The sequence below is a fragment of the Ursus arctos genome, unplaced genomic scaffold (genome assembly GCF_023065955.2).
Source record: "Ursus arctos isolate Adak ecotype North America unplaced genomic scaffold, UrsArc2.0 scaffold_24, whole genome shotgun sequence".
Classification (NCBI taxonomy): domain Eukaryota; kingdom Metazoa; phylum Chordata; class Mammalia; order Carnivora; family Ursidae; genus Ursus; species Ursus arctos.
This window is the reverse complement of record NW_026622919.1, coordinates 5,348,699-5,375,539: the sequence shown is the minus strand read 5'-3', so window position 1 is coordinate 5,375,539 and position 26,841 is coordinate 5,348,699. Positions and strand designations below refer to the sequence as shown.

Sequence of the window (26,841 nt, the reverse complement as noted above, 5' to 3'; positions counted from 1 at the left end):
CCCGTCCAGTGACCAGCGGAGAGCGGGATTCGCTTCCAGGAAGAGCCGCAGAGGCAAGAGCTGGAGCCGAGGAGTGGCCAGGCCCCAGGGAGCCCCGGCGGAGGGCAGATCAAACGCAGGCAAGAAGCAACTGGTCCTCACAGTCGAGTGACAAAAGCCAGAGGGAAGCTGATGGAGTCATGCGGGTGACAGGAAGGCCCCCGCGGGCCTTCTAAGGGCCGCCTCCCCAGCGCCAGCCCGGTCCGACACAGAGACAAATGTCTGCTGAGCCAGTACACGGTGCAGGACGGCTCCAGGCAGGAGGGCCAGGGAGGACCGGGGCACGGAGAGAGACAAAGCGGCGAGCTAAGCTCGTGGGTACCTGTCTCAGAGCGGGGAGCCGAGGGGAGAGAGGTCGGGGGCGTCTCCGGAGGCAACTGTGAGCCTCGCTGCCCTGAGAAGCACAGCGACATACTCACAAGGAGCAGAAACACCCGCAGAGATGTGGCCAGAAGAACTGCTACCCCCTCCCGCCCTTCTTTAGACCCTCCCCCCACCCCGGCTTTCCACCCCGCCGGTCTTGTCACCTTACCCAGAGCGGGTCCCCGGAGAGGTCTGTGGAGCAGGTGGGAGTCCGGCTCTGGACACATCGTCTCAAAGGCGTATGCTCCGTGAGGTGGCTGGTCCTGCTGAAATCCCAGCCGGTGCTACGACAGCACAGAGCGGGGAGTGAGAGCCGGGCTGTGAGGCGAGAGGGCCTGGCCTGTTCCCAGCCCTGCCAGCCACTCGCTGGTGCTGCGAAGGGAAGGCCCTGCTGACCAACACGCCGTGCGCATGAAGCGACTCGGCATATATAAAGGGCCCGGCATACAGTAGGTGCTCAAGCAATGCTCCGCAGTGCCCACCCCAGCTCTTCACTGAGCTTTCTGGCTATATATGGGGTCTGGTAGGAGCCATATCGGTGTCGGCAGCTACCACTTCTAGAAACGTGTCCTAAATCTCAATAAAGCCGGGGGGCGGGGGGACAAAAGGAATGTGTTCTGACTTCCAAGTTGTTGGTTCATCCAGAACCTTGGGAAGCCCCTACCTCCTTCTGTCTGCCCCAAACCAGTCCTGAGTCACTGACAGCACCCGGAGCAGCCTGGCTGGTGCCTCGGCCTGGCTGAGGTCGTTCTTCAAGATCGAGGAAAGGCTGACGAAATCAACCAGGTGGTGCGCGCCAAACGCTGGATGGGTTGTTTAAAGAGCAGGAGCCACAGGTCCTGGCGGAGGGGACATGTGAGTGACACTTCCCACATTCACAGTCTAGGAAGTAGCCCTGTGGCACGAGTACCACCCTGTGCCTAGCACCACGTTGAGCCTTCCTAACGGTTACTCCTGGAGTCCTCACAACAACCCGGATGTGTATGGGGGAGAAGTGGTGTTGCTGCCCTTAAGGAAGGGGAAACCAAGTGTCTGGAAGGTCCGGAAGTGTCTAGAAGATGCCAGACTCAGGCCTGGAAAGCAGACCCTCCATTTTGTCTCTCAAGACGTTACAGGCTGGCTCACACAGAAACATGGGAATGACCTTCCTGGGACCAGCTGGACAGGCCAGGGCCACGACCGCAGTCCCACATCCTGGCTAGATGATACGCCTGGAGGCCCTAACCGCCAGGGTTGCTGGTGAGATCCTGAAGAAGTCAGTTTGGCCAGGGGCCTTTTAGATCCCAAAGTGGGAGAGTGCGTCAAAGAGGCACCCAGCTATTACCCTGCTGCTGGCCCTACACATGCCAGGGTCCCTGTGTTGTCCCTGGGCCCGGGGAACTTCTGCCTCCAGGACACGGGAGAGCCCTCCACTGGCTGCTGGCTCTGTCACTGGCCACCAGGCAAGAGGCTCTCCACTGTGTGGATCTGGAGGACAACCAACACTTGAGGGAAATTTCCTATTAGCTTTTCAAACTCAAGCTCCCAGTCAGTCCTGCTTGGAGAAGGCAGGGGTGTGCTTCCAAAGGCAGGGTGAGGGCCTGGCAGGAAGCCACCTGGGGAGCCCAGTCCCCAAAGGCCCGGTGATTCGTCGTGGCTACAGAGCCTCCAGGGTCAGCAGGCCACTCCCTGTCCCTTTACTGCAGACTCAATTCCCCATTTCTGTCCCGGCCACAACTCACTCTCACCCCTTTTCCCCTCCCCTTCATGTCAGACCACGGACTTCCCAGCAGGCTCCACAGAAAACCGTGTGAAGAAATGGGAGACAGGCCTTCCCTCTCTCTCTGCTTGGAGAAACACCTGCCCCTTCTCCAGCCTGCTCTCCCTGGGGCATCTTCAGCTTTCCAGGACCCTGCGAACGCGGGCCGCTGGGAGGCGCGCGACCCCCGCCCACCCAGGAGTTGCACTCCAGAGCCGGGCGGGTAGGGGTGCTGGGGGGCGAGTGCCCGGTCTCCTCCCACGCCCGAGGCCGGGCGCAGGGGGCCGCGAGGGGGCGCCCGACACCCACGGACCTCTCCGCGGCTCCCGGGAACTGGAACCTGCCAGAATGTCCAGGGGGTGCAAGGAAAGGAAGAGAGCGGCCAAGGGCAGGTGGATGGGTGGAAGAGAAGTGGGGCGAGAGGGGCCCCTGAAGACAGCAACTTGGAGACGAAGCCAGCAAATGAGGAACGCTCGGGAGGACACGGGGGTGGGGGCAGAAGCGGGGCGGCCAAGGCGGCCGCTGGGGGGGCGGGGGCTCGCGGAGGGTGATCCGGGCCAGCAGGCGCGGTGACGTCAGCCGCCGGCACCCGCCGCATTTCGGTCCCGCGGCTCCTGGCAACCGAGGACGCCGGCAGCCGGGCTGCCTTCGGCGGGGGTGATGGGCGAACACCCCCCCAAGGCGCGCCCCCGCCACCCACCCCGGGCGGCCCGCGCGCGCTCCCCGCCCCCTGTACCCCCTAGCCCGGATACTGCTGTGCCCCCTGCACCCACCCGCAGCCCCGAACCCCCAGGCGGCCCGCGCGCTCTCCGTCCCCTGCCCTTCCCGGGCGCGCCCCCGCCCCCTACACCTTCCACCCCGGGCGCGCTCCTCGTCCCCTACACCTTCCACCCCGGGAGCGCTCCCCGCCCCCTGCACCCAACCGCCCTGGGGCGCGCCCCCGCAGCCCCAAACTCCCGGGCGGCCCGCGCGCTCCCGCAGCCCCGCGCCCGGAAAGCCGGGCTCCCCCGGGGCCCCATGCCCTGAACGTGACTCAGCGCTTTCCGGCTACTCCCCGGCCGCCCGCGGGCTCAGCAGAGCGGAGACCCCAGTGGAGTGCGGGGCCTCTGCCTCCCTCTTCCTGGGGCAGGGGCCCGGAAGTGCCCCCACACGTGCCCTCCCTATAAGCAGGTGGATCTTTCTGGGCGGAGGGCAGGTTCAGTCACTGGAGCATGAACTCAAGGGCGCTGATCGAGAACCTACTGTAGGCAGCAGAGAGAGGCCGGCCTGCCTCAGGGGGCTGACAGCCTGCGCAGGGTGCGCCCCACCCCTCCTGCTGGCTAAGTTCGGAGATAAGAAGATTGCCCTCTTGGAAACATTTGGGAATTTAGGGTGCACTGCGAGCCTGTGGGATACAGGCTGGGGAAGCAGCATCACAGCCCGCCTACCCCCCCCCCCAGCCCCCGGCAGATCTGGGAGGCTTTGGGCCGCACATGTGTGTGTTTGAAGTTGGGAAGAGGGACCCGGGGAAGAGGGGCTAGCCTTATAGCAGCTGGGAAGCCGGGAAGGGGTGTCCAGAGAGGAGAGCTGAGTTTGGTTGGGAGGGGAAGGAGGGTGGCCTTGGGGACCAAATCAGCTAAGGGTGGATTGTATTTGGTGAGGTGCTTCTAAGGGGTGGCCTGAGGCAGGGACACAGGTGAGTGGGTCACCGCACTGATCTGGACGATACCTGGAGAGGATTCAGGAGACAGCAATGAGAGAAAGTGGCCTGGTTCCGGTGGTGGAGCACAGAGGGGACTCTACAGCTGTTAGCCGGGGCGGAGGGGACACGGGGAATTCCTGCCTGGAGCTGGCTGAGGGCCAGGTCTTTCCCTGATGCTAAGGACTGATGGATCCTGCCCTGTGGTGGGAAACCAGGAGGTCTCCTTCCCTGACACAGTAGCTGCCCTGAGGCAGGGGACTGAATGAGATGACCCTGCCTTGGGAGTCCCCAGTGCACTCTTGGGGCCCACATGCTCTTGCTCTGAGCATTTGGTCTTCTGTTTGTGCGTGTCCCCCACACCCATGGAAGGGTCTTCCTCTCTGTCTGGATCCGTTGAATGAATGCATGAATGAATGAGCAGAGGGAAGCCAGTGAACAGCGTCCCTGTTTCTCAGTGCCCTTTACCTGCCAGACACCACACACAATTGCATCTTCCGCAGGGCCTCGTTAATAAGGCCAAGGAGGGCTGGGCTGGGAGGCAAGGCCAAGGGTTCCTGAGGGCAGGGAGGACAGACCCGAGCTATCTTCTCCTGGCTCCGCACTGTCTTCCCAGCTCAGAGCCCTGGCTGCCGGACCTAGCTGTGCTGGTAAGTCCCTGGGAGAATTGGGGTGCACCCTGCCCGCCCTCTCCATCCGTCCTGCTGCGCTCCTGGAGCTCCCCATCCAGCAGGAGAGGGACGCACACTGCCAACGCAGTGAAATAAAGGGGCACGCGGGGGGCGCAGTGAATGGACAGGTGACAGATGTTCAGTTGGGTCCCCTAGCTAATGGAGCCCAAGAAAAGCCACCCTTACCTGTGCTGATATCCTTAGACCTGTTTCTTGCTGTGTGCCTCAGTTTCCTTACCTGTAGGTGATACTAGAAGGCTCCTAAGACTAGGGGCCCATGCCTCTATGACAGAGGACCGGTCCAGCTGCCCCCAGCCTGCCACAGAGAGAACAAACAGACCAGCCTCGCCCTCCACCCACCCCACCCCCACCCAGGAGTCTGGGCCTGCAGATCCCTCAGACCAGACTTGAGCCTAGGTCTGCCACTCAGGGGGCCCTACCCAGGCCTACTCTTAAGAATCAACTCAGGTTAGGGGCGCCGAGGCGGCACAGTCCGCAGTCGGTTAAGCATCCAACTCCTGGTTTGTGAGGAATTAGCCATAAATACGCAGAAAAGCAGGTAAATGACCAGAAACAGGCCACGTGTGACCTCCTGTGTCCTACGTGAAAAGGACACATTCACAGGATACTTGCAGCTCAGCAGGGAGCCGTATGCAGGACATCCTCACATCAGGTCCCTGGCTTAACCAAAAACCTCACCCCAGTGGGACGATGGAGACAAGCTCCAACTTGGTCCTCTACGGAGGGAAGCCAGGGCACAAGTGCAGATAAACTGAAAACCCAGCGCTGAGCAACCAAAAGAGTTGAAAGTGGTCACAGTAGGGGTGCCGGGGTGGCTCTGTCCTGGGATCAACCCCGCATCCCCCTCCCTGCTCATCAGGGAGTCTGCTTCTCCCTCTGCCCCCCCAACTCGTGGGCACGGTCTCTCTCTCTCTCAAACAAACAAATAAATAAATAAATGAAATCTTTAAAAAAAAAAGTCACGGTTACTTCTGGGGATTGGCTTGAAGGACAGGAGAATTTTTGTTGTTTGTACACAATAAGTTTTTTTTTTTTTAAGATTTTATTTATTTATTTGACAGAGAGAGAGACAGCCAGCGAGAGAGGGAACACAAGCAGGGGGAGTGGGAGAGGAAGAAGCAGGCTCCCAGCAGAGGAGCCTGATGTGGGGCTCGATCCCAGAACGCCGGGATCACGCCCTGAGCCGAAGGCAGACGCTTAACCGCTGTGCCACCCAGGCGCCCCTGTACACAATAAGTTTTATTTATTTATTTTTTCAATTTTATTGAGATACAATTGACATATCCAAATCTTTAAAAATACTTTTTAAAGTACTGGCTCCATGCCCACTTGAGGTTTGAACTCACAACCCTGAGATGGAGAGTTGCATGTTCTTTTTTTTCTCTTTTTATTTTTAAAGATTTTATTTATTTGTCAGAGATAGAGCACAAGCAGGGGGAGCAGCGGGCAGAGGGAGAAGCAGGCTCCCCGCTGAGCAGGGAGCCAGATGCAGGACTCGATCCCAGGACACTGAGATCACGACCTGAGCTGAAGGCAGACGCTTCACCGACAGAGCCACCCAGGCGTCCCGAGAGTTGCCTGTTCTTCTGACTGAGCCAGCCAGGCGCCCCCCGTAATAAGTCTGATTTTTAAGGGGTGCCTGGCTGGCTCAGTCCATAGAGCATGCGGCTCTTGATCTCGGGGTTGTGAGTTTACTCCGTGCTGGGTGTAGAGATTACTCAAAAATAAAATATTTAGGGGCGCCTGGGTGGCTCAGTCGTTAAGCGTCTGCCTTTGGCTCAGGGCGTGATCCCGGCGTTGTAGGATCGAGTCTGGCATCAGGGGCTCAATGTCCTTCCCTCCCAATAAACCCACACAGGAAGCAGGGAGCCTAGAGAGACCCAGGGAATGTGGTTGGGGGTTGAGTCCCGGCCCTCTGTGAGCTCCACCCTCTCAGCCTCCGACGCCCCACCCCCTCTCTCCCAAACGGGCCTTGTCTGGCCTTGTGGGACAGTGTCTGTTCCTGGCCCAGCCTCCCAGGCAGTTCCCACCAGGCCAGGGTTAATCTTTAGCGAAACACAGGCTCTGGGGCCCCCAGCCTCCTCACAGAGCTCCTGGCCTCCACTTAGAGCCGGAGTAGCCTGACTCCAGCGGCCTCGGGCTCAGCGGCCCCAGGGCCGTCCTAGCGCACAGGGACCGCTGGGATAGCGGAGCCGGGCCCTGCTCTGTTCTGGTGACCTCGTCGCTGGCCCGTTTGCCCGCACCGTGGGTTTGGGTGGGGTAAGGAAAGATGTGGGAGAGCCCTGAGTGCCGTACCAGTTTGTCCACACCAGCCCCGACGCTTGGCCCCCTGAGATTCTCCTTCCCAGGACCTGGGCCCCCTGGTGGGGGAGGGGTTGAGGCGGAGGAGAAGGAGGAAGGCCGGGCCTCTTCTACTTCCCTCTACTCCTTCCTCCTGCAAGGGCGCCCTCTCCCGCCTGGCTCACAGCTGCCACACCTCCCACTCCGCCTTACTGGCGTTCAGGACCCCACTGTGCTTTTTATTACCCCAGTCCCTCCCACAGGGTCAGCAAAGGGGCCTCTTACTTGTTTCCAGACAGGGTGGCCTGGGGCTTTTCTCAAAGATTCCCTTGGCTGGAGTGCTTTCACCTCCACCCCCCACCGTACCCTGGGGGCTTCCAGAACTTTCTCAACCCCAGCCTCTGCCACTGGAGAGCCCCTTCATGTTCACTGTCTGCAGCGGCATCTTGCCAAGGCCACTTGGATGTTTTTCTACTTCCTACCCATCCACCTGCCGGCTCCTTCATGCATTCATGCATGCATTCATTCAGTGCTTAAGAAGCAGCCCACTGTCTTTGACCCTGTGAATATAGGGGTGACATTCTGCCCCCGGGGGGGTCTAGACTCTGGGTTCAGAGGCTGAACACCGAGGCAGCACCCCTGCCCACCCCCGCCAACGAAGAGCTCACAGTTCACGGTGAGCAAGTTCAAGGGAACCGGGGTGCCCTCTGGGGTGAAGATGTGGGGAGCTCAGTGCCCAGAGTGAGGCAGGAAGGGGGGCAGCGTGGCCTGGGTGGGAACGGGGCGGCTGACAGGGCGGTGGTGGCTGGGCCAAGAGCAGAGAAGACTGGGCAGCCTCTGGGCCCCAGCTCCATTCCCTGGGCGAACAGCGAACAGAACATCGGCTGGAAGGGCCTGGGGAGTCCTTCAGAGGCCCCCGGGGGGCCTGGGCTGGGTTGGCTGTAGGCAGGGAGCCTGCCCTCCTCACTTCCTGGAGCTCTTGCTTTTGGGGAGCTTAGCTTCCTTCAAAGGGAAAGAGGGTCTGGACTGCCAGCAGCCTCAGGCAGGGTGATGGACTGGGGGCGGGGGTTGTGGAGGGGCGGGGGCGGTGGGGGCAACAGAGACCGCTCCGGCCCTGTCGCTACCTCTGGTTAATGTGCACCCACCTCACCGCCCTGCCACTCAGGCCTGTTGGCTTCTGGGGGACAGTGCCCTCCCGCTGGTCCCTGCCTGCTCCCGACACACATGGCAAGTCCAGGCCCCAGCACCGCCGCCGTCGTGGTGGCTCTGACGGGGCCCACCTGGGAGCCACAGACTGGGACAGGACAGACACCTGTGCCTCAGGAGGAAGGTGACTTGCCTTCCCCCAGGGCTGCCACACAAGTGTTGGGGCACCTCCAGCACGTATGGCCTCACAAAGTCCTGTCCCCTACCCCAGGATTCTCCGCTCCCTTGTCACCTGTGTTTTCCTCCTCATCACACAAGACCGTGTCAGCAGGACCTGGGGCCACTCGGCCACCCCATTGTTAACGCAGGCCTCCCCGCCACATCCCCACCCTGGACAGGCCCAGGCCTGCCCCATGCGGCCAGCCCACTGCCTCCTGCCAGGAGTCCAAATACACCTGTTTACGTTTGGGCCTCAGCCCAGGATGGAAGTGCGCCTGACTCCTGCCCACCTCTCCCCCACCTCCCGCCTTCCTTCCTGCCAATGCTCCAGCTCACCCTCTTCTGCAGGCCTGTTTGCCGGAGGGGGGGTGGGGTGGAGAGCCAGCCCCGCCCTCAGCGCTGTAGGGGGCCTGGCCTATTCGCTCCAGGTGGGCAGAGAGAGTGGGGCTTGGGGAATCCCGGGGTCCTCCAGACACCCAGAGTCACTAGAGTGTGTGTGGGGGGTGGCCTGACCCGTGGAACAGGGTGTACAGAGGCAGGGAGTGGAGGGCTCCTGAGGTCCGAGCTCCTGCCCATCCCCCATCACATTCCCGGCTGGGGGACACTTTGGGGGAGGAGGGCAGAAAAGGTGGCATGTCTGAAGGCCGAAGGCTGGCTCCTTGCTTTGGGAAGGCACTGTCTCCACACTCAAGCATGAAGTGGTTTTGGGGGCTTCTCAACTCAAAGATGGGGATCAGAGGACATGAGGAGCCCGCTTGGAGAGCTCGGGTCACGGGTGCAAAGCCACAAAGAGATCGGACCGCTCAGTACAATGTGGGAGCCTGGGGGTGGGGCAGTCTGCAAAATCTGCCGGGGGGGTCTGCGGTTAGAGGGATCCCCCACCTGCGTCAGTCTCCCCGCTGTGGCGCTGGTGCGAGGCCTACAGGGGAGTATCCTTGTTGTAAGAACTATGCGCTCAGGTGTCGAGTGCCAACGGGTGTCAGGTCTGCAACTTACCGGCAAATGGTGTGAAATCTATTTAGATTGGGATTACACTGAATTTATAAATAAATACGAGGTAAATGAGCACCTTTGTTAAGAAGCCGCCCCGCCAAGGGCCGGGGCAGGAACGGATGGGGGATAAGCGGGGATGCAGGCTTTCTCCCCACTCCCTGATGCTGCCTGAGAGCGTGTGCCTGTGAAGCCCGGGGCCCAGCCCCTTCAGAGCCGCTCCCCCGCTTTGGCTACACGTCGGAAGCATCTGGGGACCCTTAAACATGCTCATGCCCGGGCCCCACCCCACCTGTCTTGTACCCCCCTTGGCCAGGGCTGGAGGCTGACCCTGGAGGTCCCTGGAGAAGGCCTTTACTGGGGACTGTGGAGAGGAAGGCTGGTGGGTGGTGGGGAGAGGGGGGAGGAGTCGCTTGGGGGGGTTGTAGAGAGTCTCAGTGGAGGGCAGGCCTCCTCAGCCTGCTGGGGGGGGCGGGGGGGGCTGGCTTGGGGCTCAGTAAGGCCCCAACCCTGCTGGCCCCGCAGTGTGTGTGCCCTCCAGAAATATTTGGAATAATTAGCAAGTGAAAGCAGCAAGTTAGCATTGGGAATGCCAGGTTGGCCCAGCGCCAGACTTGAGAGAAGGGAAAGAAAGGGGCTTCGGGAGAAAGGGGTCCCTGGAGGCTGGGCAGGATTGTGCGAGACAGTGCCCGTTTGTGCCCCGTGTGTGGGAGGGGGCCGGGTGGAGAGGGGGGCTCCAGACAAAGCTGGAGTGACAGGAGAGAAAGGTGGCGCTGTGTGTCACCCCCATACAAATTTCCTGTGCCTCAGTTTCCCCCTCAGGACTCTGGTAGGCAGGTCCCTCGTGGAGCGCACCTGCTGGTGTGAGTGAGTGGGGAAGCAAGGCCTGGGCACCTTGACTTCCCCGGAGGCCTTCCTGCTCCTCCTCCAGCCCGCACTGGGCCTGGGAGGGAAGGCGCCAGGCTTCGTGAGCACGCGCCAGGCTCGGGCCCTCTGGCCTCACACCCTGTCCCTCCAGGAGAGGACTGAGGGAGGGTGGTGCTGGAGACAGGCCCGGGCTGGGACCTCAGACACAGGCAGGCGAGCCTGGGCAGGCCCTGGTGGTCAGGCACACATGAGCGGAGCCCTGGGTGTGCTCGGCCCCTGTGAGTCCCCAGGACCAGGGAAGGGGCTGTGTCTCCTTCGTCGCCCACTCCCGGGGCTGAGGGTGCCATTCTCCCCATTGTGCAGATGGAGGTGCTGAGGCCCCAGGCTGGAGGGGACCCCTGGAGGCTGCCTCTCAGCCCCTTTCTCCCTGGGGACACCGAGGTCATGGGGAGTTCATCAAGGGGCACTCTTGAGGCCTTCAGTGCCTCCCATCCTCCTCCCAGCCATTCCCCCTCCGGCACTGAAGAGAAAGACCCCCTCCTCCCAAACCGGCCCTTGCCTTTTCCTAAAGTTGCAAGCAGGTCCATTTTTCAGATTTTTTAACATTTAAAATTTTTTTTATTGTAAATAACTTTCCATGAAAAAGGTTAAATTGCCCCCATAGGGCAGGAGGGTGGATGCGGGACGCAGACGGAGGGGCTCTGGGTAGAGCGAGACACTCCCCCCCGCCCCCCCGCAAGTACAGGCGGGCATGCGGGCGATCCCTGCCTTCCCGGTCCCCGAGGTTCTAGCAAGCTCTGCACCCTTCCCTGTTAAGCCTCAGCTATCACTACACTCGCTACATTAGTCTGTCCTCCTCCCCACTGCAGCTCAGCTGCCCCTGCCCCCAACCCCCCAGAACCCCAACTCCCTGCTGCGCTCTGCCTCAGGTCGGGCTCAAAGAGAAGGGATTTACGCTCCCTGCCCCACCTCTAGGGATGGGACCAGGAGAAGACCCCAGAGGCCTTCGAAACCTCCTTGCCCACCAGGCTCCCTGACCTTATTCTGTCTCTGCCCTCTGCCCCCTCCCCCCAACCCCACCCCTCCCCCACCCTTCCCCAGCCCCAGGGAGGCTTTGCCGGGAGAGGCCCCCAGGGGGTTAATTTGCTGTCACCTAATTAGCATTTGTTGTACCTGGGAACTTTCTCTGGATAGAGACCTGGGGAGGATGGCGGGAGAGGGAGAGGTGTCGAAGCTGAGGTGCCCTGGGGTGGGCCCTGTACTGTTGCTCGCCAGCTTGGCCAGGGCCGCTCCAGGTGCAGCTCCCACAGTGCAGGGCCCGGGGCTGGCGAGAGGAGGATCGGTGAAACACTGTGTATGGGGTGGGGGGGCCAGGGAGGCAGCCGTTCTGGACCTGGGCCCCCGTTCTCAGCCTCCTGGGCCGGAATCTGAGGGCAGCCTGGGCTGGGGGCTGTGAGGCCTCGTGGGGCCAGCCTCGGGAGACCTGGCCCAGCCCCTGCCTGGGCGACAGGGTGTCCAAGGGCCTGTGCTGGGGGGCAGTCTGGGCCCTGACGGGCACTGTCCGGAGGTGGGGCGGGGCCCGGCCTCTTACAAGAAGGCGCCCACACTGGCCCAGTCCTGCAGGTCGGCGGCCAGGGTGGCGTCCCCGGCCTCGAAGAGGGGCTCCGGGGGCAGGCAGCCACTGCCGCTCTCGTCCCAGGGGTGCTGCAGGAAGGACGTGGCCAGGAAGGTCTCGTCGAAGTCCAGGCTGTCGGCAGCCTGCTCCCCCGGAGGTCCCCAGGTGGCGGGGCAGTCGATGTGGCGGCCGTGGACCGTGAGGTCCACGTCCCCGTGCGAGGCGGGGCTCAGCGGCGGGCTCAGCTCCAGGGCCTCCAGCGCGCCCAGCTCGCCGCCCAGAGTGCCAGCCTCAAAGATAGCCTCCCAGTCAAAGTTGCCCTTGAGGGGCTCCAGCTCGCCTTGCTCCTCCTGCGTCAGCAGCAGGCTGCTGGGGGCCCGCGGGACCTTGGCCACCCGTTTGGGCAGCGGCTGTTTGCGCTTATGGCCGAGCCTGCCCTCGCCCGCACCCCAGCCCGCCTCCCCGGTGGCCTCCTCGAACTCCCGCAGCAGCTGCTGGGCCTCGGTGTTGACGGTCAGCGGCCCGGCCCACGGGGCGGCGCTGGGCTCCTGCGAGGCCTGGCGGGCAAAGGCCGGGTGGATGTGGACCGGGGGCAGCCGCCGCTTCTTGAAGGCCCCGCTCAGCAGCCGCTCGGCGTACTGGGGGTCGATGCGCCAGAAGCCCCCCTTGCCGGGCTCGTCCTTCTCCCGAGGCACTTTGATGAAGCATTTGTTCAGCGACAGGTTGTGGCGGATGGAATTCTGGGCACGGGAGGAGAGGAGAGAAAGAGGTCGGCTGGGTGAGTGGGAAGGGCCGGCGGTGGGGGGCAACGAGAGCTCCTGCCCACACGGGAGGAGGGACGGACGCACTGCTCCGACCGGTGGCTCTGGGACACCAGCCACTGGGCACCCGGAGCCAGGAGTGCTGTCGGGGGCTTTTGTTCCCTGTTGCCGGGATATCTGCCTGCTCAGTCATCCGAGCCCTGAGCCGCAGGGTGGCTCGCAGTGCCACCCCGTCCTGCCCTCCCTCCCTCACCCCACCGCTTGCGGCCTCTGGCCAAAGGCCACAGCTCCCCCAGGGCCTGGACAGCCATCTCACTCCGCCTGGGCCTGGCTGGCCCTCTGTTTGTGAAGTGAGTGGGTGGGTTGAGGCAGGGGTGGGGGAGCTGGGCTAGTCAGGGTGTGAGGGTGTGTGTTCTGAGCGGGTAGGGATGAAGTGTGGGGGGATCTGATGACTTTCCTTGTTTGTTGAGCCGGCTGCTGGCCTGGGTCCTCACCCGCCATGGCCCCCTCCTCCCGCCCAGGCTAGGAGGCCTCAGTTGATTATTATCCAGCCTAGAGCATGGTGCTCATTCCCGAGGCCCGTTTCCGGCAGCCTGAGCTTCACAGGCTTGGGGAGGGTCGGGGTGGGGGTCTCTCTGCTGTCTCACTGACGATGCAAATGCTACCTGCCCCAGAGTCAGGGCCCATGCAAATGTGGAGTAGTTTGGGACTGGGATTCTCCCGCCTGCTCCACCCTGCGGGTGCCCCCAGGGAAAAGGCTGGACATTCTGGGGCCTCAGCCCCTAAGTAGTCCCTGATCCTGATGGTGGCAGACTCGTGTCTGCCTGGCCTCAAGTCACCATCCTGCCTTGTTCATTCCTAGGTGTGTCGTCTTGTCCAAACCATGCTGGGGGACAGGGGTTTAGGGCCCAGAAGGCAGGGTGGGTGGGTGGGTCGTGCCCCCTGGCAAAGCTGGGATGTTTACATGGAGGCTTGGGCCCCTTGGCTGCTCTGTGCCAGGTTCCAGAGACTTGGAACATGAAGCCAGTGCGGCAGGCTGAGCCCCTGTGGAAAGCACCTGGCTCAGGTAATTGTCCCCCTAGGGAGGCTGACTGAGAAGAGGGGGAGGACAGGAGGCAGGAAACTGGGGAGGGGTTGGGTGAGGGGCTGGGCCAGCAGCTTTACTTTAGGAAGGCCCCAGAGCCCCACTACTGGGACACAGCTGGCCTTCACACCCCATTGCCCTCCCCCAGCCCCGAACTCCACCAGCCAACTGAAACAAGACAGGATGCAGGGCCTGGCAGGGGCAATGCTCCAGCATCCGATTCTGAGTCGGGCCTTGACAAGTGTCCTTCGGCAGGGTGGTGTCTAGGAATTCTAGCACTTGGGACAAAAATGTGTCCCTTACTCCATCATCCTCTCTTAGGGGACCATGTCCACACACAGTGTGGCCCTGGTCTCTGGGCTGGGTCTACTGGATGAGTGACAGGTGCTTTCCCCATGAATTTTGGGGTCTGCACCCTTTCTAAAGCCCTTTAAACACCTTCCCTCCTCCCTCTCTGAAGTCAGAGGGACAATTCCAGGCACTAGACTCCCTTGAGGTCTTTCCTCGATGGCCTTCCTCCCCTGGGGCGCTGGCTGCACCCAGCCTACTTGGCATGAGGACCTGCGACCTGAGTCCAGTCCACCCTGGTGTGGGGAGGGAGGAGGGGAGCGGGGAGGGAGCGGCCGCCACCCGCGCCTCCCCTACCTGCCAGGTGGGATCGGCGTGGCGGAAGTAGCAGAAGTTGTCCGTGATCCACTTGTAGATGGCCGACAGGGTGATCTTGGTGGCCTTGCTGGCCTGCATGGCCATGCAGATAAGCGTGGCGTAAGAGTAAGGCGGCTTCACGTTCGGGTTGGTGGCGTAGTCCACGTCGTCGGGGGGCGGGGCCTGCAACCCCGGGGGCGCGCTCCGCGACGTGCACGAGGACGTGGGCTTACCCGGAGTGTGCGGCTGCCCCAGGCAGGCGGGATCGGCCGCCAGGGGGGACCCAGGCGCGGCCAAGCCTGGCACCTGGTGGTAGCCGTGGGGGTCGGTGCCCCCCGGAGGCAGGGTGGGGGCCTTGGCGTTGAGAATGGAGAATTCCTGCAGCCACTGCAGGCTGGTCAGGCTGTCATCCAGGACGTCGGGCTCCTCCAGGCCGCTCTCCGGCCCGGCCTCCTCCGCCGCCCCTGCACCCGAGAGGCGTAGCCAGCTCTCCGCCATGTCTGCGGGGACTCTCCAAGGGGGCGGTCAACATCCACGGGCTGAGCCGGGGGTAGCCCGCCGCGCTCTCTAGCCCGCTGACTCCCGCGGCTTCGGTTACAGGGCCTCCCGGACGCGCGCTTCCATCCCGCGACCAGGGGGTCGCCTCCTCCGAATACGAATGTGGTACCTGCTGGGGAGGACCACAGCGGGAACTGAGCACTTTCCCCCACCCCCGAGGGGAGTGTGTGTGCGAGGGGGAAGCTCCTCTAAAATCGTCCCCGCTGCTGAGGAGGATCTTTTCTGGCCGAGGTCGGGGAAACAGAAGCTGTGCCCCGGGGTCCGACCCCCGCTGGGTCCGTCTCTCTTCCTCTCAGAGGTTTTAGAAGAGACTTTATTAGCTAAAGGAGGGAGGTGGGTAGAGGCCTTCTCCCCAAAAGCGGGAAATCAGCCCCTCCCCCCGCAACAAGTGGAAATGGGGCGAAGGAGCCCAGGAGGGCAGTATCACCGGGAGGCAGAGGGGGAGGTCGTCTGATCTTTGAAAAGAGATATTAGGATGGGAGATAACGGAGAAGGAAGGAAACAGGATAGGAGTTATAGGAGGGCGAGAAGTAAGTGTCCCCCAAACTCAGATGTCATTCCCGGGTCCACCAGTTCCGTCGAGGACGGATGGGAGAGCGGGCTGGTACGGACACCCTCCCTTCCCGCAGCCGTCTCAGTCCCTTACCTGGCTCAGAGCGCAGCCCGGGCCAAAGGAAGGTTCTGGAAGAAGTTCCTCCCACCCCCCGCGGCTCTCTGTCCCCAGCTCGAGGGCCCCGCCAGAGCCTCTTGTCGCCCCCCCGCCCGACGGCGCCTCTCTGAGCGCCCGTGGCCCCCGGACCGGCATTAAGTAGCCGCTGCAAAGGCTTCTTCTGCTGCCATGGCGACGCTCCGCCCCCATAAACAGCTTCCGCTGCTGCTATTGGTCAGCAAGTTTCCAAGGAGACCGCGGGCTCTAGCCACTCTCTCCGGCGGTAACTCTCCTGGAACTCCCTCCTTCTGCCGCCCTCTCTCGCGCCACCCAGCCCCCTACCCGCCGCGGAGTCCCGGCTCCGCGCATTCCCGCCCGAGGGCCCCGCGCCCGGCTCGGAGAAGCGCGCGGCCCCCGCCCGAGGCCCCGGGCGCGCCCGAGAGCCGTTCGCCCCGCCGCTGCTCTCCCGCCCTCGCTCCCTTCCCGTCCCAAATGGTCCGGGGCGTCGGCGGCTCCGCGGACCGAGCCAGGGGCGCGGGGGCCCAGGCTGAGAACGGGCTCGGCCACCGTGCGCTTGGGGTTTCCTTTCCTCTCCTCCGGGCTCATGTTTCCGTGCCCTTTCCAACCCTCCCGACCCTGAGCATCGTCACGGTGCCCGCAGGCAGGTCCGACTCTCCCATGCCGCCTGCCGCTCAGGTCCGCAGCCGGGGCTGCACCGATCTCAGGCGCCCCGAGGCGGGTAGGTTTTCCCGGCAAGCGGCTCCCTCCCCACCCCTGTACTCAGCCAGGTTCCCGGAAGCTGACTTTCCAGAGGCTTCTGCGGAAGGGCTCTCCCTCCTTTTCAGATAGCTGAGGAAACGGACCCGGTGAGTGAAACTCAGAGAAGCCACGGACTCGCCGAATTCTCCTCGCAGGGTCATTTGCCCCGTAGTGTCACCAACTTTTAAGTGGTAGGGACTAGGGGTGGGGTGACACCAGGGGCTTCCTCATCCGTTCCCCTGGCTTCCCTCCTGCCACCAGCTTTCCTGCTCTTCAATTACTGAGGAGCTGCAGGGGCGGCAGTTCGGTTTAAGGGCGGGGGTTAGGCGAGGCGAGGCGAGGGCTCCTTACTCAGGCCTCTGCCCAGAAGCAGGAGGGCATAGGTGGGAAGCCTGTGCGCACCGGGTGGCACGTCAACTCCCACCTCCCACCCCGGAGCATGTCTTTCCCTACCCCTCGCCCTCTCCCACTCCTCCACTTCCAGATTCTCTTGAGTAAAAATATTTGAGCGCTGGACAAAGTCTTTCACAAATAAGCCAAGGGCACAGTTAACAGCTCTCCTTCCCTTGTAAACAGTTTTATTCGTTTTTAAGAATCATGCAGCAATCCATAAATATTGCATCCTCGATGTCCCCACTGTAGTGTGCCCATGAGTGTACTCCAGGGAGCGAGAGGGTACACGGATGGCACCAACAGTACACACACACTCACACACACCAGGTGTGCAGGTCCTAAAGCGAAGTGATCGACCAGCATGCCGAGTTCAGGCGGGCAGGACACTAACTCTCCCCGGGTGAGACGGCTCAAAGTGTGTGGGTCTGTGCCCAGGAGATGCCCCAATGTGGGCCTAAACTCTGGCGGGTGGAACTGGGTGAGGAAGGGAAAAAGGCTCTGTGAGGCCGGGATCACCACACCACCTGGAGGCCACTGAGAGCTCAGCCCTCTGACCGGAGTCAGCGGGAGAAGCCGCAGGCCTCCAGGTGGTCTGTGCCCCCTAGTGAAGAGCCAGGTCCCGTCCCATTCTCTCTGGGTCAATTGCTCGGAACATGACTGTCTCCAGATGATTGATCGGGGCAGTAGGGTTGGCAGCTGCCCTGTTCCCTGATCAGGCTGACTAAAGACAGCTCCCTTGGTTGGGATAGTTCTGCTTGCCTAAGAGCCAAATAAGAACAAAGAGGGGGGAGGAGAGAGAGAGAGAGATGGAAGGATCAGTCTGAGAAACAGGAGTGAAAGGGCGGTTTCTAACCCAGGCCTGTCTTCATTATGGAACCAAGGCCTTGAAGAATCTCTGCGAGCCTCTTGCTGGGGGAAGAGCCAGCATGTGCTATGAGGAAGGGCACAGGCAGGTCCTCCTCAGAAGAGGGTGATAATGGCTACTCTCAGGGTTCCCGGCCACTGTGGCTACTGTTTACCTGCATCTCCTTCATCTCGGGTGACACCACACTGTGAATATGACCTGCCAGGAGGGGAGGGGAGCTGTGTGCCACCCCCCCAGGCGGAGGGAAGTCCCCCATTCCCTGGGGCTGAAACTTCAAGGAAATCAGGAAGTGGGGTTATTGCTCGGATCTCAAACACAAAAGGGGCCTTAAGAATGTTGGGGGAAAGAAAGGATAAGGAGTGGGGCCTGAAGCAGCAGAGTCCACAGCAGGACCTTGGAGAGGGGGACAGGGGACTCAGGACAGAAGCTTCTCTTCAGGCTTGGTTCCTGTCACGTCTGTCAGGGCAACAGGCCTTCCCCCAACCAGGGCAGGACCTGAGCTACAACCACTAGGCCCGGCAAGGGTAACCACCGCCTGACGGTACAAAGAAGCCACACAGAAGGTGCGAAGGATTCCCTGGGCACTGGGCTCTCTTTGGGGTGCCGGAAACAGCCCTGAAAAACTCTGTCAGGGTAACAATTCCAAATATGAAGATAGGCCATCACGATGGGCAGAGCCGAAGGCCCCACCACATCTCAGCCTCACGAATGGCTGTATCTGACCTTGCTTCCCGATCTCATGCTCCACGGAAAGACCACCTTTCCCAAAGCCAGTCGACAGCCCATCTGTCCAAGAACTAGGCGGAACCCACTGGCGACACCAGTGCTGAGAGAGGAAGAACTCCCACCAGCTTACAGCCTGGCCTTGCTGTTTCAGCCTTTTGTCCACGTGCCTTCCCCCAGGCTGAGGGTGGGGGGCACGGGGTTTGAACAGTATCTCTAAAGAGCCTGGGGAAGGAGTACCTCCCCATCTCCCCACCCCCCAGCCAGGCTCAGCAGATCTGGAAGGCCGGGGAGGAAAACCCGTGGGGTGGGGAGGCCCCCATCCCCGCTAGCCCCAGCTCGCAGCGTGCTCTGCCACTTCCCTTAGGCCTCCTGGGCACCAATTTGAGAATCGCTGTTCCACCCCCTCCCTCAGCTATTTAACTACTAACAAGAAGGGGTGGAGACAGGGACAACAGGTATAAGAATGTCACCTGACGGGGTGCAGTGATGAAATGTGAGAATATAGGACAGCTAACACAGTGCCTGGCACATAGAGGTGGCCAAAAATGTGCTCTTTGAAAAGTCACCTGAGGATGGCGTCCCAGGCCTTCATGAATGCACCTGACCATAAATAACCCTCCTGATGTAATCACGTAACCGGAGGATTCTCAGATCTGAGGCCTCCTTCCTAAGCAGACAGACACACGAGGCCCAGGACACTAGCTCTGTGACCAGAAGCAAGAACTGTTTTCCAGTCAACCTTTTGGTTGCCACTGTTTCTCATCTGTGAGAAAGGAGCTCCTAATGCTTTCTGAGGGAAACTTGGCTTAGAGTGAAAACTGGCTTTCCCTTCTCACAGGAGCCACCCCCCAACCCTACCCCAAAGTGGAGGGTTCAAATTGCTTATGATGTTCCAGAGACCAGAAAATGCCAGATGGGTGTTTGTAATGAAGCTGCCAAAACTCCAGGTCCTCTTGGTTTGCACCCTAAAGAGAAAAAGATGAGAAAAACCAGCCTGTGGACCTGGGCTCCGCCTGCACATCAAGATAGGGTGGCCACATCCCAGAGAGTCTCTGCAAAGGGTCTCATGAGCTGCAGTTCATGGAGAGGCTCCAGCCCACAAGAAGAGAGGAGGCTTCTAGTTCCTTCTGGGAGGGGAGGGGTCATGGTTCTGGAGGAGACCGGACTGGGAGCAGGAGCAGGTGGACCTCCACGTCCAGCTTTCATCTGGATGCAGTCTTCATGGTCTCGCTGAGGACGCCCAGGAGGCCAGCAGTCCAGAGAGGCCAGGATGGAAGGTGCGGGCAGGAGGGAGCCCAGGTGCACGGGCTGGGGCTCTCAGACGGCCAAAGGACCCCACACACAGGGCCTGTCCTCGGGGTCCTCCAGGCTGCCGGATGATAAGCGCCGGCGCTGTGTGTTCCGACGACTGACAACGTTGTCATCGGCCTGCCAGGTGCCTGGAGAGGAGAGAAGGAAGGGTATGGGAGCCGATGGGTCCAGATGGCCTCTCCAGCAGGACAGCCCAGGAATTGGGCACGGAGGGTAGCAGGATGCGTGTTAGCTGAAACTCCCATGTGTGTGCGGGCCACAGTGAGGGAGAGAGAACTGGGCGCAGTGGGCGCCTTGGGGGCAGGGGACGGCTCCTGTCCTCATGCGCTAGGTACAGTCACGGCCGCCGTGGAGACTACTGACGGAGAGGAACATGCAGGGTAACTCTTGTTCTGTGAACTTGCCCTGCGATCCACTTCTCTGTGTTTATTTGTTTTGAAGTTTGTCTGCATGTTATGGTGGACAGGACAAAGAAACCAGGTCTAGCTGAGGTTTTCGCAGGAAGCAGTGGAGGGGAGTGAGAAGAGCGTGTTAATGTGGGTCCGGTGTCAGTGTTTGCTGTGGGGGCTGGGGCGGGGCAGGAAGGGGCTGGTAGCCCAGCAGGGTGCCAGGGACAGAAAGGCAAGGGGGGAGCTGGTGTGATGCCGGCAGCACCCCTCTTGCACACCTGCTGCTCTTCATCCCCTCCTGCCCCGAGCTGCCCGCTGAGGTCACCATCAACCCTGGAAGACAGCAGCCCAAGAGCCCTGGGATGCCCCAGGCAGCACCCATTAAACTTCTCGTCCTCCCCCAGATCCGCCGCTGCTCCTGCATGAGCACGGAGCACCGGCTGCTGGGGCCGGAATGCCGTTTGGCTCCCCTGTGCTTGGTGCTTTGGATTTAATCCCTCGCTGCCTCCCGTTCATCCGCCTGTGGTCAGAAAACCCGGGCTTCACTCCCAGGTCCTGACTGACTGGCTGCGCGCTCCTGGGCAGCTCACGTCCCCGGGAACCGTGGTTCTCCCACCCATCAAATGGGGGCCGAGTGCTCTCCTCCCAGGACTGACTCGCAGGGTGTGCCCAACAACTAGCCCCCGTGCGTTGTTCAGGCCACCCTTCTCTCTCCAGGGGTCTCCCCTCAACTGTCCTCCTGGCCCAGACCAGCTCATCCAATCCGTTCCCTCCAGGGCAGCGCGAACCTCCCCCACAGACAGAGGCTCCGGGTGAAGACCTCACTCCACGGGGCCCCGCGGCCCTCCCCGCAGCCTTCCCCTCCCCGCGGCCCGCTTTCATGAGGCCCCCCAGCCCGGTGAGGCGGGCTTGCTCCACGGTGCCCCCCAGCCTGTCCCGATGCTGCAGTGCGCATGTCACACTGCCTCTCTCACTGCGAGGGAACCAGGAACCCCTGCCCTCTCCCCGGGCAGGCCTGGCCCCTCGGAGGACTCAGGCGGGGGACAGACCGGGCTGCCCGGCTGCACAGGGAGGGCCCGAGGCTCACTGCGCTCATGTTCGAGGGGGCTGTGCTCCAACGTCCGGGGTCAGCCTCATGCTAGGGCCAGCCCGAGACCCTCTAACGGTCCAAACGCTAGGATTAAGTGGGTATAAACTGCTTACTTCCCATAAGGGTCCTGGCATGATAATCCATCCTTAGGCTCTAATAGTCTGTGGAGGTGGCCCCAGGGAAGAGAAGTGGGCAAAACAGAACATTCGTAGGTATCTCTCACACCCAGATGGAATTTGGAGGTTTCTCTTCCCTGGAGTCTGGGATATGGGTCAAAAGTGCTTTCTCCTCTAAGGGTGGGACTCTTAAGTGTGACAGGACGAAGAGAAGGCAAGATCGCCCTTTAGGTTAGGAACCCCCAAAATGCAATGAGTTGTTCGTTCACTTATAGAATTTGGTAGATCTCATACCTAGTCCTCAATGTTTATGGGGCAGGACTCCGGAACGGCGGCTGTTTGGTGGGAGAGACCAAAAGCAAACGGTGAACAAGAGAGAAGACACGCACGCACGCACACATCACAATCCACGTCGCCGCCGCCGACCAGCACGCCACGAGACGCCAACCGATGGGCTGTCCTGACTCAGGTCACGTGAGGCCCTGCTACCAACTCCACCACTCGAGAACCCTCAGCCAGGGTGGAGAACCGTTCCTCCGGAACAGCCTCAAGACTCAGAGCTCACGCATCTGTGCTCCCTGGCTTCTTGGCTCACTCGGTGGCGAGGGGGAGGTCGAGCAGCGGTAATGAGGTGCCCTCCCCCCGGCAAGGGGGCTGATGGGCCCTCAGCAAAGCCCTGCTGCTGCTGCCGGCCGCCACGTCCAGCCCTCCAGCCACACATCCGGAGGTGGTGACTGAACTGGAGACGGATCAAGGTGCCTTCCCTTGGACTCCCATCTACAGTAGGAGAAATGGGAGAGCAGAGAGACCTCTAGAGGTAGACTTGGGGAGCATATTTAGGGGAATTCCGCACACCCTTTTCCTGCCTCTACCAAGCTCGATGTAAGCACTAGAATAGTCTGATTGTCTCAAAGAGTTTCCAGTGGAAAGAGAAACCGAATTCAGATTTTCCCTTCATGTCTATGAAGCGTAAACTTTCCTAGCAGCAGATCCGCCTCGGGTTACGGGCTTGAAGAGAGGCGTGAACTGAACTGCAGGTTTCTGTAGGTACTGTTAGGTTTCATGGGTAATGTCCACTCCTGCACAATGAGGTCATTTAAAAATATATTTCTATTTCCACCAACAAAGCCAAATGATTTTTGCTCCCCCCCCCCATCACATACACTACGCAGAACCTGTTCACAGACTCATCACTGGTCCCCTGGTCACTCTGCTGCCACCTGCGTGATAGTCCACCCAACTCCCTGGAATCACATCTACTCAGCCTGGCGTCACGACTCTAACCTGCTCACCACCTGCATCCGTCAACTTCGACTTCCTCCCTTTGAGACCTTGGAGAACAATCTCAGAACACGCCACCCCCTTGGTCTTGGGGCCCAAGAAGGCTCAGAAGCTTCTTAGGGGAAGAAGGGCTGGCAGGACACAGGTGCCCTCTCAGTGACACTCCCATGAGTGTGATGAGAGTGGTGAGGATGGGGACCCGCGTAGTCTTTGTCATCAGCTCGGTCTCCCGGCAGAGCGCGTGTGAGCATGGGGAGGGCGGCATGTGGCACAGGGGAGAGTGTGGGATGCTCCCCGTGGCCCTGCTTCTCCTCAGCCCTCCGTGAAGGGAGCGGCGCCACTTGGAGGGAAACAACACTCAAGCAGAGACCAAGTGCCTGAGAAGTTGTCCTGACGGCCGCAGAACATGGAGCCGAGTCAGCCCGCGGGTGTCTCAGTCACAGGATGGAAGTTTGAGCTTACAGCTGAGGGTGAAGAGGCCTATTTATTCCACGGGACTATCAAAGTGGCTACTCCTGCCACTAACCCAACAGAGGCTTCTGGAGAGTTCCCCGTCCCGTTGCTACCAGTGTGGTGCTAAGACCAGAAGCAGACAAACCTTTTACCAAGAAAGCAGACGTGCTTTCCCTCTCCCGCAAGAGCCCTTGGGACCTCTGGGGAGGGTACAAGGGGACACCTCAAGTGCTTCTACCTGAGTCGCTCTCCCGACAGGCGTCACAGGCATTGGGTTGCACGACTGGCCTGGACTGTGGACCTAGTTTCATCTCAGCCCATTGGCTGAGAGCACCGTAAGGAACCCCAGGGATTCCCTCCTCTTCCTGCAAGCAATCCCGTAAGTGGAATAAATATCACCAAGCAGGCTGGCCGGAGGGGGTCAGGAGGAGGAGGAAGCAGAAGGAACAAGCTCCATTTCCACCAGCACGGTTGGCTAAAACTGTTCCCAGCAGCTCCCTCTGACCAAATCCTCTGACCAGTGGGTGGGGGCGCCCCTCGAGGGAGGCAGGAGCCTAGCCAAAGGATGGCTGCTATGGAGCGGCCACAGACACAGGGCAGAGAGGACAGAGATGTCATCTTTCCCGACTAATGACACAGGAAAGCCAAATCAAATCCTCCTCATTACGCCTGCCACAGAAGCATCCCCGTATTTCGTGGAGCAGGGATTAATATACCTTTGCAAATATTTTTTCTCAGAGAACCTATCGAATGCAGGCCCTTGCCAGTCAGGACTGGCAACGTAAGCAGGAGCCTCTGGGACGTGCGCACGCCCGGCAAGCGCGGTGTTGGACACAGCGTGGCCAGGGGGCAGGGACAGGGCTGGCGCAGTGAACATGAACTTCCACACGAAGGCTACGTAACAGAAATGAGCTTCAAAAGAAACAAACCAGACAGACAGATTTACGTTTGGCAAAAAGACGTGAAAAACAAATGGACAGACGGAAGCGAGGTAAGGAGTGGGAAGGCAGGAGGTGACGTGTGCCCGGGCCCCACAGCTCCAGTCCAGGCCTGACTGGGTCCACGCTCCCTCCTCCGCCGGCAGGCGGGAGAAGCAGCAGGATTGACATGGCATCTTTTGGCCTCAGGGAACGTGAAGCGTCCTGGGCAGTATCTTCAGGACACACTAAATAGAAAACAACCAGAGAGAGGCCTTTGAAAGGCTGGAGAAAGCATGTTCTGGGAATTACGGCTTCCTGGCCACCAGCCTGTGTGGGGCCGGGCATGCGAGGCCCGGTGTCTCTCACGGGCTGACGGACAGCGGCCGCCATAGGAGGCTGCGCTGCTCCAACGCCTCTAGACGCTTCGCTGAGCGAGTAAAGCACTGGACCCATGATGTGACGTGGCTGTCCTGAAGTTCAAGTAAGTCTTCGTTTCAGGGGATGTCGAAGAGCTTACAAACACCACAACATGGAGGGTGATCTCTGCCGTGAAATCAGGAGGCCGGTTTTGACCTCGTCCACCTGGGCAAGACTTGGCTTCAGGGAAGCGGTTCATGGAGCCCCCGAGTGAGCACACAGACTAGAAGGAGGTGAGGGCTCACGGTGTGACTAGCACGGTTCCTGCATAAGAAGTCATCCCAGGTTCGGCTTAGTATCAGGAGAAGGGACAAGGGGCATGTGGATAGCCCTGGCCAAATTTAAAGTTAGGGCTCCAGGGAGCACAGTCACCCTCGACCCCTGACCTCTCCTCTGGGATCCAAGTCTAATAGGCACAATGAGACTGGTAACCCAAAGCTCACTGGCTCAGAGAGCCACGTGCTGATCGAAACCACATCAGCTTTCCAATTCCTCCCTGCTCCTAACGAAACAAACTCCTTCCGAGGAGCAAGGGATCGGATGATCGGATCCCCTTTTCAAGGACTCAGGCTAGCTTTCCAAGACCTTCTCAGAGAGGCAGGGTCTGCCTCAGACTTCCTGTTGATGAAAACAAGACCAGGCCACCTGCCGTGGGACCCCCAGGATCGGGGTGGAGGGCTGTGGTCAGGCCAATTCAGAAGGAGAGGGGGTTTTACTCCTGTCTTCCTAACAGTCTTGCTCAGAGCAGGGTCTGCTCTGAGCACAAAGTTCAAGGACTCTCCCGAGGCCTCCTCACTTCCTTCCAGCATCTGGCTTCCAGCATCCTAGCACGGCCCAGGACTTCTTGCTGGAAGGGCAGGGCAGGAGCTGGGTGTCCCAGGGTGAGAGCAGGGGTGCGAGCAGGGGAGCGTCTCCCACCAAGTTCATGTCCAGCAGACGGCCACTCACCGGGTAAGCAGACCTCAGGGCACAGCTTATTGTCCAGTGCTTTCACGCTGGCGATGCCAAAGTCATTGTTATTGTCACACTCCATACCTAGAAATGCGCATGTCCTCTGGCCTGTAACGGAGTTAACGCAGTTAGAGAGGGCCTGGCTGTATTTTTTCTCTGCTTTGCTGTCCTTAAAAAAAAGTCTTAAGGATGGAGACAAAAAAAATCAAATCATATGTTAAAAAAAAGACAGTAATTAAGTGGGTAAAGAGTGGACAATAAAGGAATCAAACTCTGTGGGCCTGTCTGTGTTTTGGCTCTGTCCTGCCCTGTCTCCCGAACTGGCCCCTTCCCAGCCGGTGTGGAGACCACTGGGGAGGGCTGTGGGATGTGGGCTCCACAGAGAGCCGCACGGGGGCGTGGAGAGAGGCTGCCCCCGCTCTCGCCTGTGTCTGTTGGGGCGCATCGGTGTTTATGACCACAAGGCTCTGTAAGATGATAAATACATAAAACAAAAACTAAAGGTCGCAGGTTCCATAATTTTGCATATTAGTCAGGATCACCACATTCACAAAATTATGTTTTATTTTCCTATGAAACTTAGTTTGTTATTTTGAGTGTGTTTTAAGGGTCTGAGCAGAAACGTACGGACGTGTAAAGGGAAGGGGAAGGTTTCAGATGTTATTTTTTCTAGCTTCCCCCACGCCTCCGGTTTTCTCTTGATGAAAGGGAGAGGAAAAAACATAAATCCATCGTGTGGGCTATGGAATGTCAGGCGGAAACCGCCCGCCACCCGGCATTTTTCAGAAGCGAACATTCTAGGGGGGGGAAGCGATGGCAGAGGGTGACTTGGGAACCCCGAGCACTGAAGGCATCCACCGAGTCGATGAAGCGCCCGACCCTGTCTTGGGCTGGCGTGCAAGTGCGGCGGAGGCACAGCCTTGGCGGCCAGGCCCTCCTTTGGGGCGACTGGCTCAGGCGGAGTGGTCAGGCCAGCATGCACACCCCTGGACCCCCCAAGCAATGGCCAACGCTAAAGCAGAAGCAACTAGGATGACATCTGTCCAGGCTGGGGTCCGGGTCTGCTTTGGAAGTGCCCCCTTCTGCAGCAGGCCCCTCAGAGCAGCCCAGGGCACAAATGCTGGCTCCCGGAGCTGGCGGAATTCCATTCCCAGGGGAATTCTCCCAGCCCCACCTCCTCTTCCCACTTCCTTGCTCTGTAGACCATTCCTTCTCTCCCAGCCTTCCTGGACACAAAATGCTTCCATCTGAGGATATAATGCAGGCCTGAGTAAAGCCTACCAATACTTGCCCACACTGAGCTGCTGGTGTCAGACTCTTTCTCACACCTTCTCTGTGCCCGCTGGCCCCTCAGGTCCCTCTGCTACCGCAACGTCGGCCAGCTTCTTCACTAAAGCAAGACCAAACCAACTGCCTAACAGTCCTTTCTCCCAAGTGGAGGGCCGCCAGAGCAGCTCTGTGGGGCTCGGCCGAAAAGCGGAAGTGGCGAGGGAGGTGATGGGGCTGCCCAAGAAGCCTCAGAACCTAGTCCCCGCAAATACAGAGCTCCCATGTCCTTTCTGCAGCAGCTCTGTCCTGACGCCCTTGGTGCTGAGGCCTGGAAAGAGCCAAGAAGACCGCCGCGGTCCTCAAACACCCTGTTGGCTCTGATATTTCATCAATAAGACAAGCTTTCCCCAAGAGCCGCACAACTGAGGAGAGCCGCCGAGTCCTACCAGTGCCCCTTTCTGTACCCTTTAAAGAAGACCCAGGAAAGAAATCTAATAAGAGGGAGCAAAAGACCAGGTCTTTTACCATCTTCTTGTGTGGGCGATCCGTCCTCTTCCTCTATGACATCATTTCCCTA

General features: G+C 60.3%; 2 protein-coding genes across 2 annotated transcripts in view; both read right to left on the bottom strand.

The window, feature by feature from the left end:
- Positions 1–11,119: 11,119 nt before the first annotated feature.
- On the bottom strand, positions 11,120–14,782 carry FOXJ1 (forkhead box J1). Its single transcript, XM_026484094.4, has 2 exons — positions 14,118–14,782; positions 11,120–12,367 (listed from the first exon to the last, which is right to left on the bottom strand). Exons 1-2 carry the CDS (start codon positions 14,613–14,615, stop codon positions 11,600–11,602), a joined length of 1,266 nt encoding a protein of 421 aa, XP_026339879.1. The 5' UTR covers positions 14,616–14,782; the 3' UTR covers positions 11,120–11,599.
- A 1,857-nt stretch (positions 14,783–16,639) lies between these two features.
- RNF157 (ring finger protein 157) overlaps positions 16,640–26,841 on the bottom strand; it is a 73,051-nt gene continuing 62,849 nt past the window's right edge. Inside the window, 3 exon segments of the mRNA XM_026484227.4 lie at positions 16,640–19,506; positions 24,993–25,103; positions 26,790–26,838. Of these exon segments, the coding sequence (XP_026340012.4) occupies positions 19,385–19,506; positions 24,993–25,103; positions 26,790–26,838 (282 nt within the window). The 3' untranslated portion in view covers positions 16,640–19,384.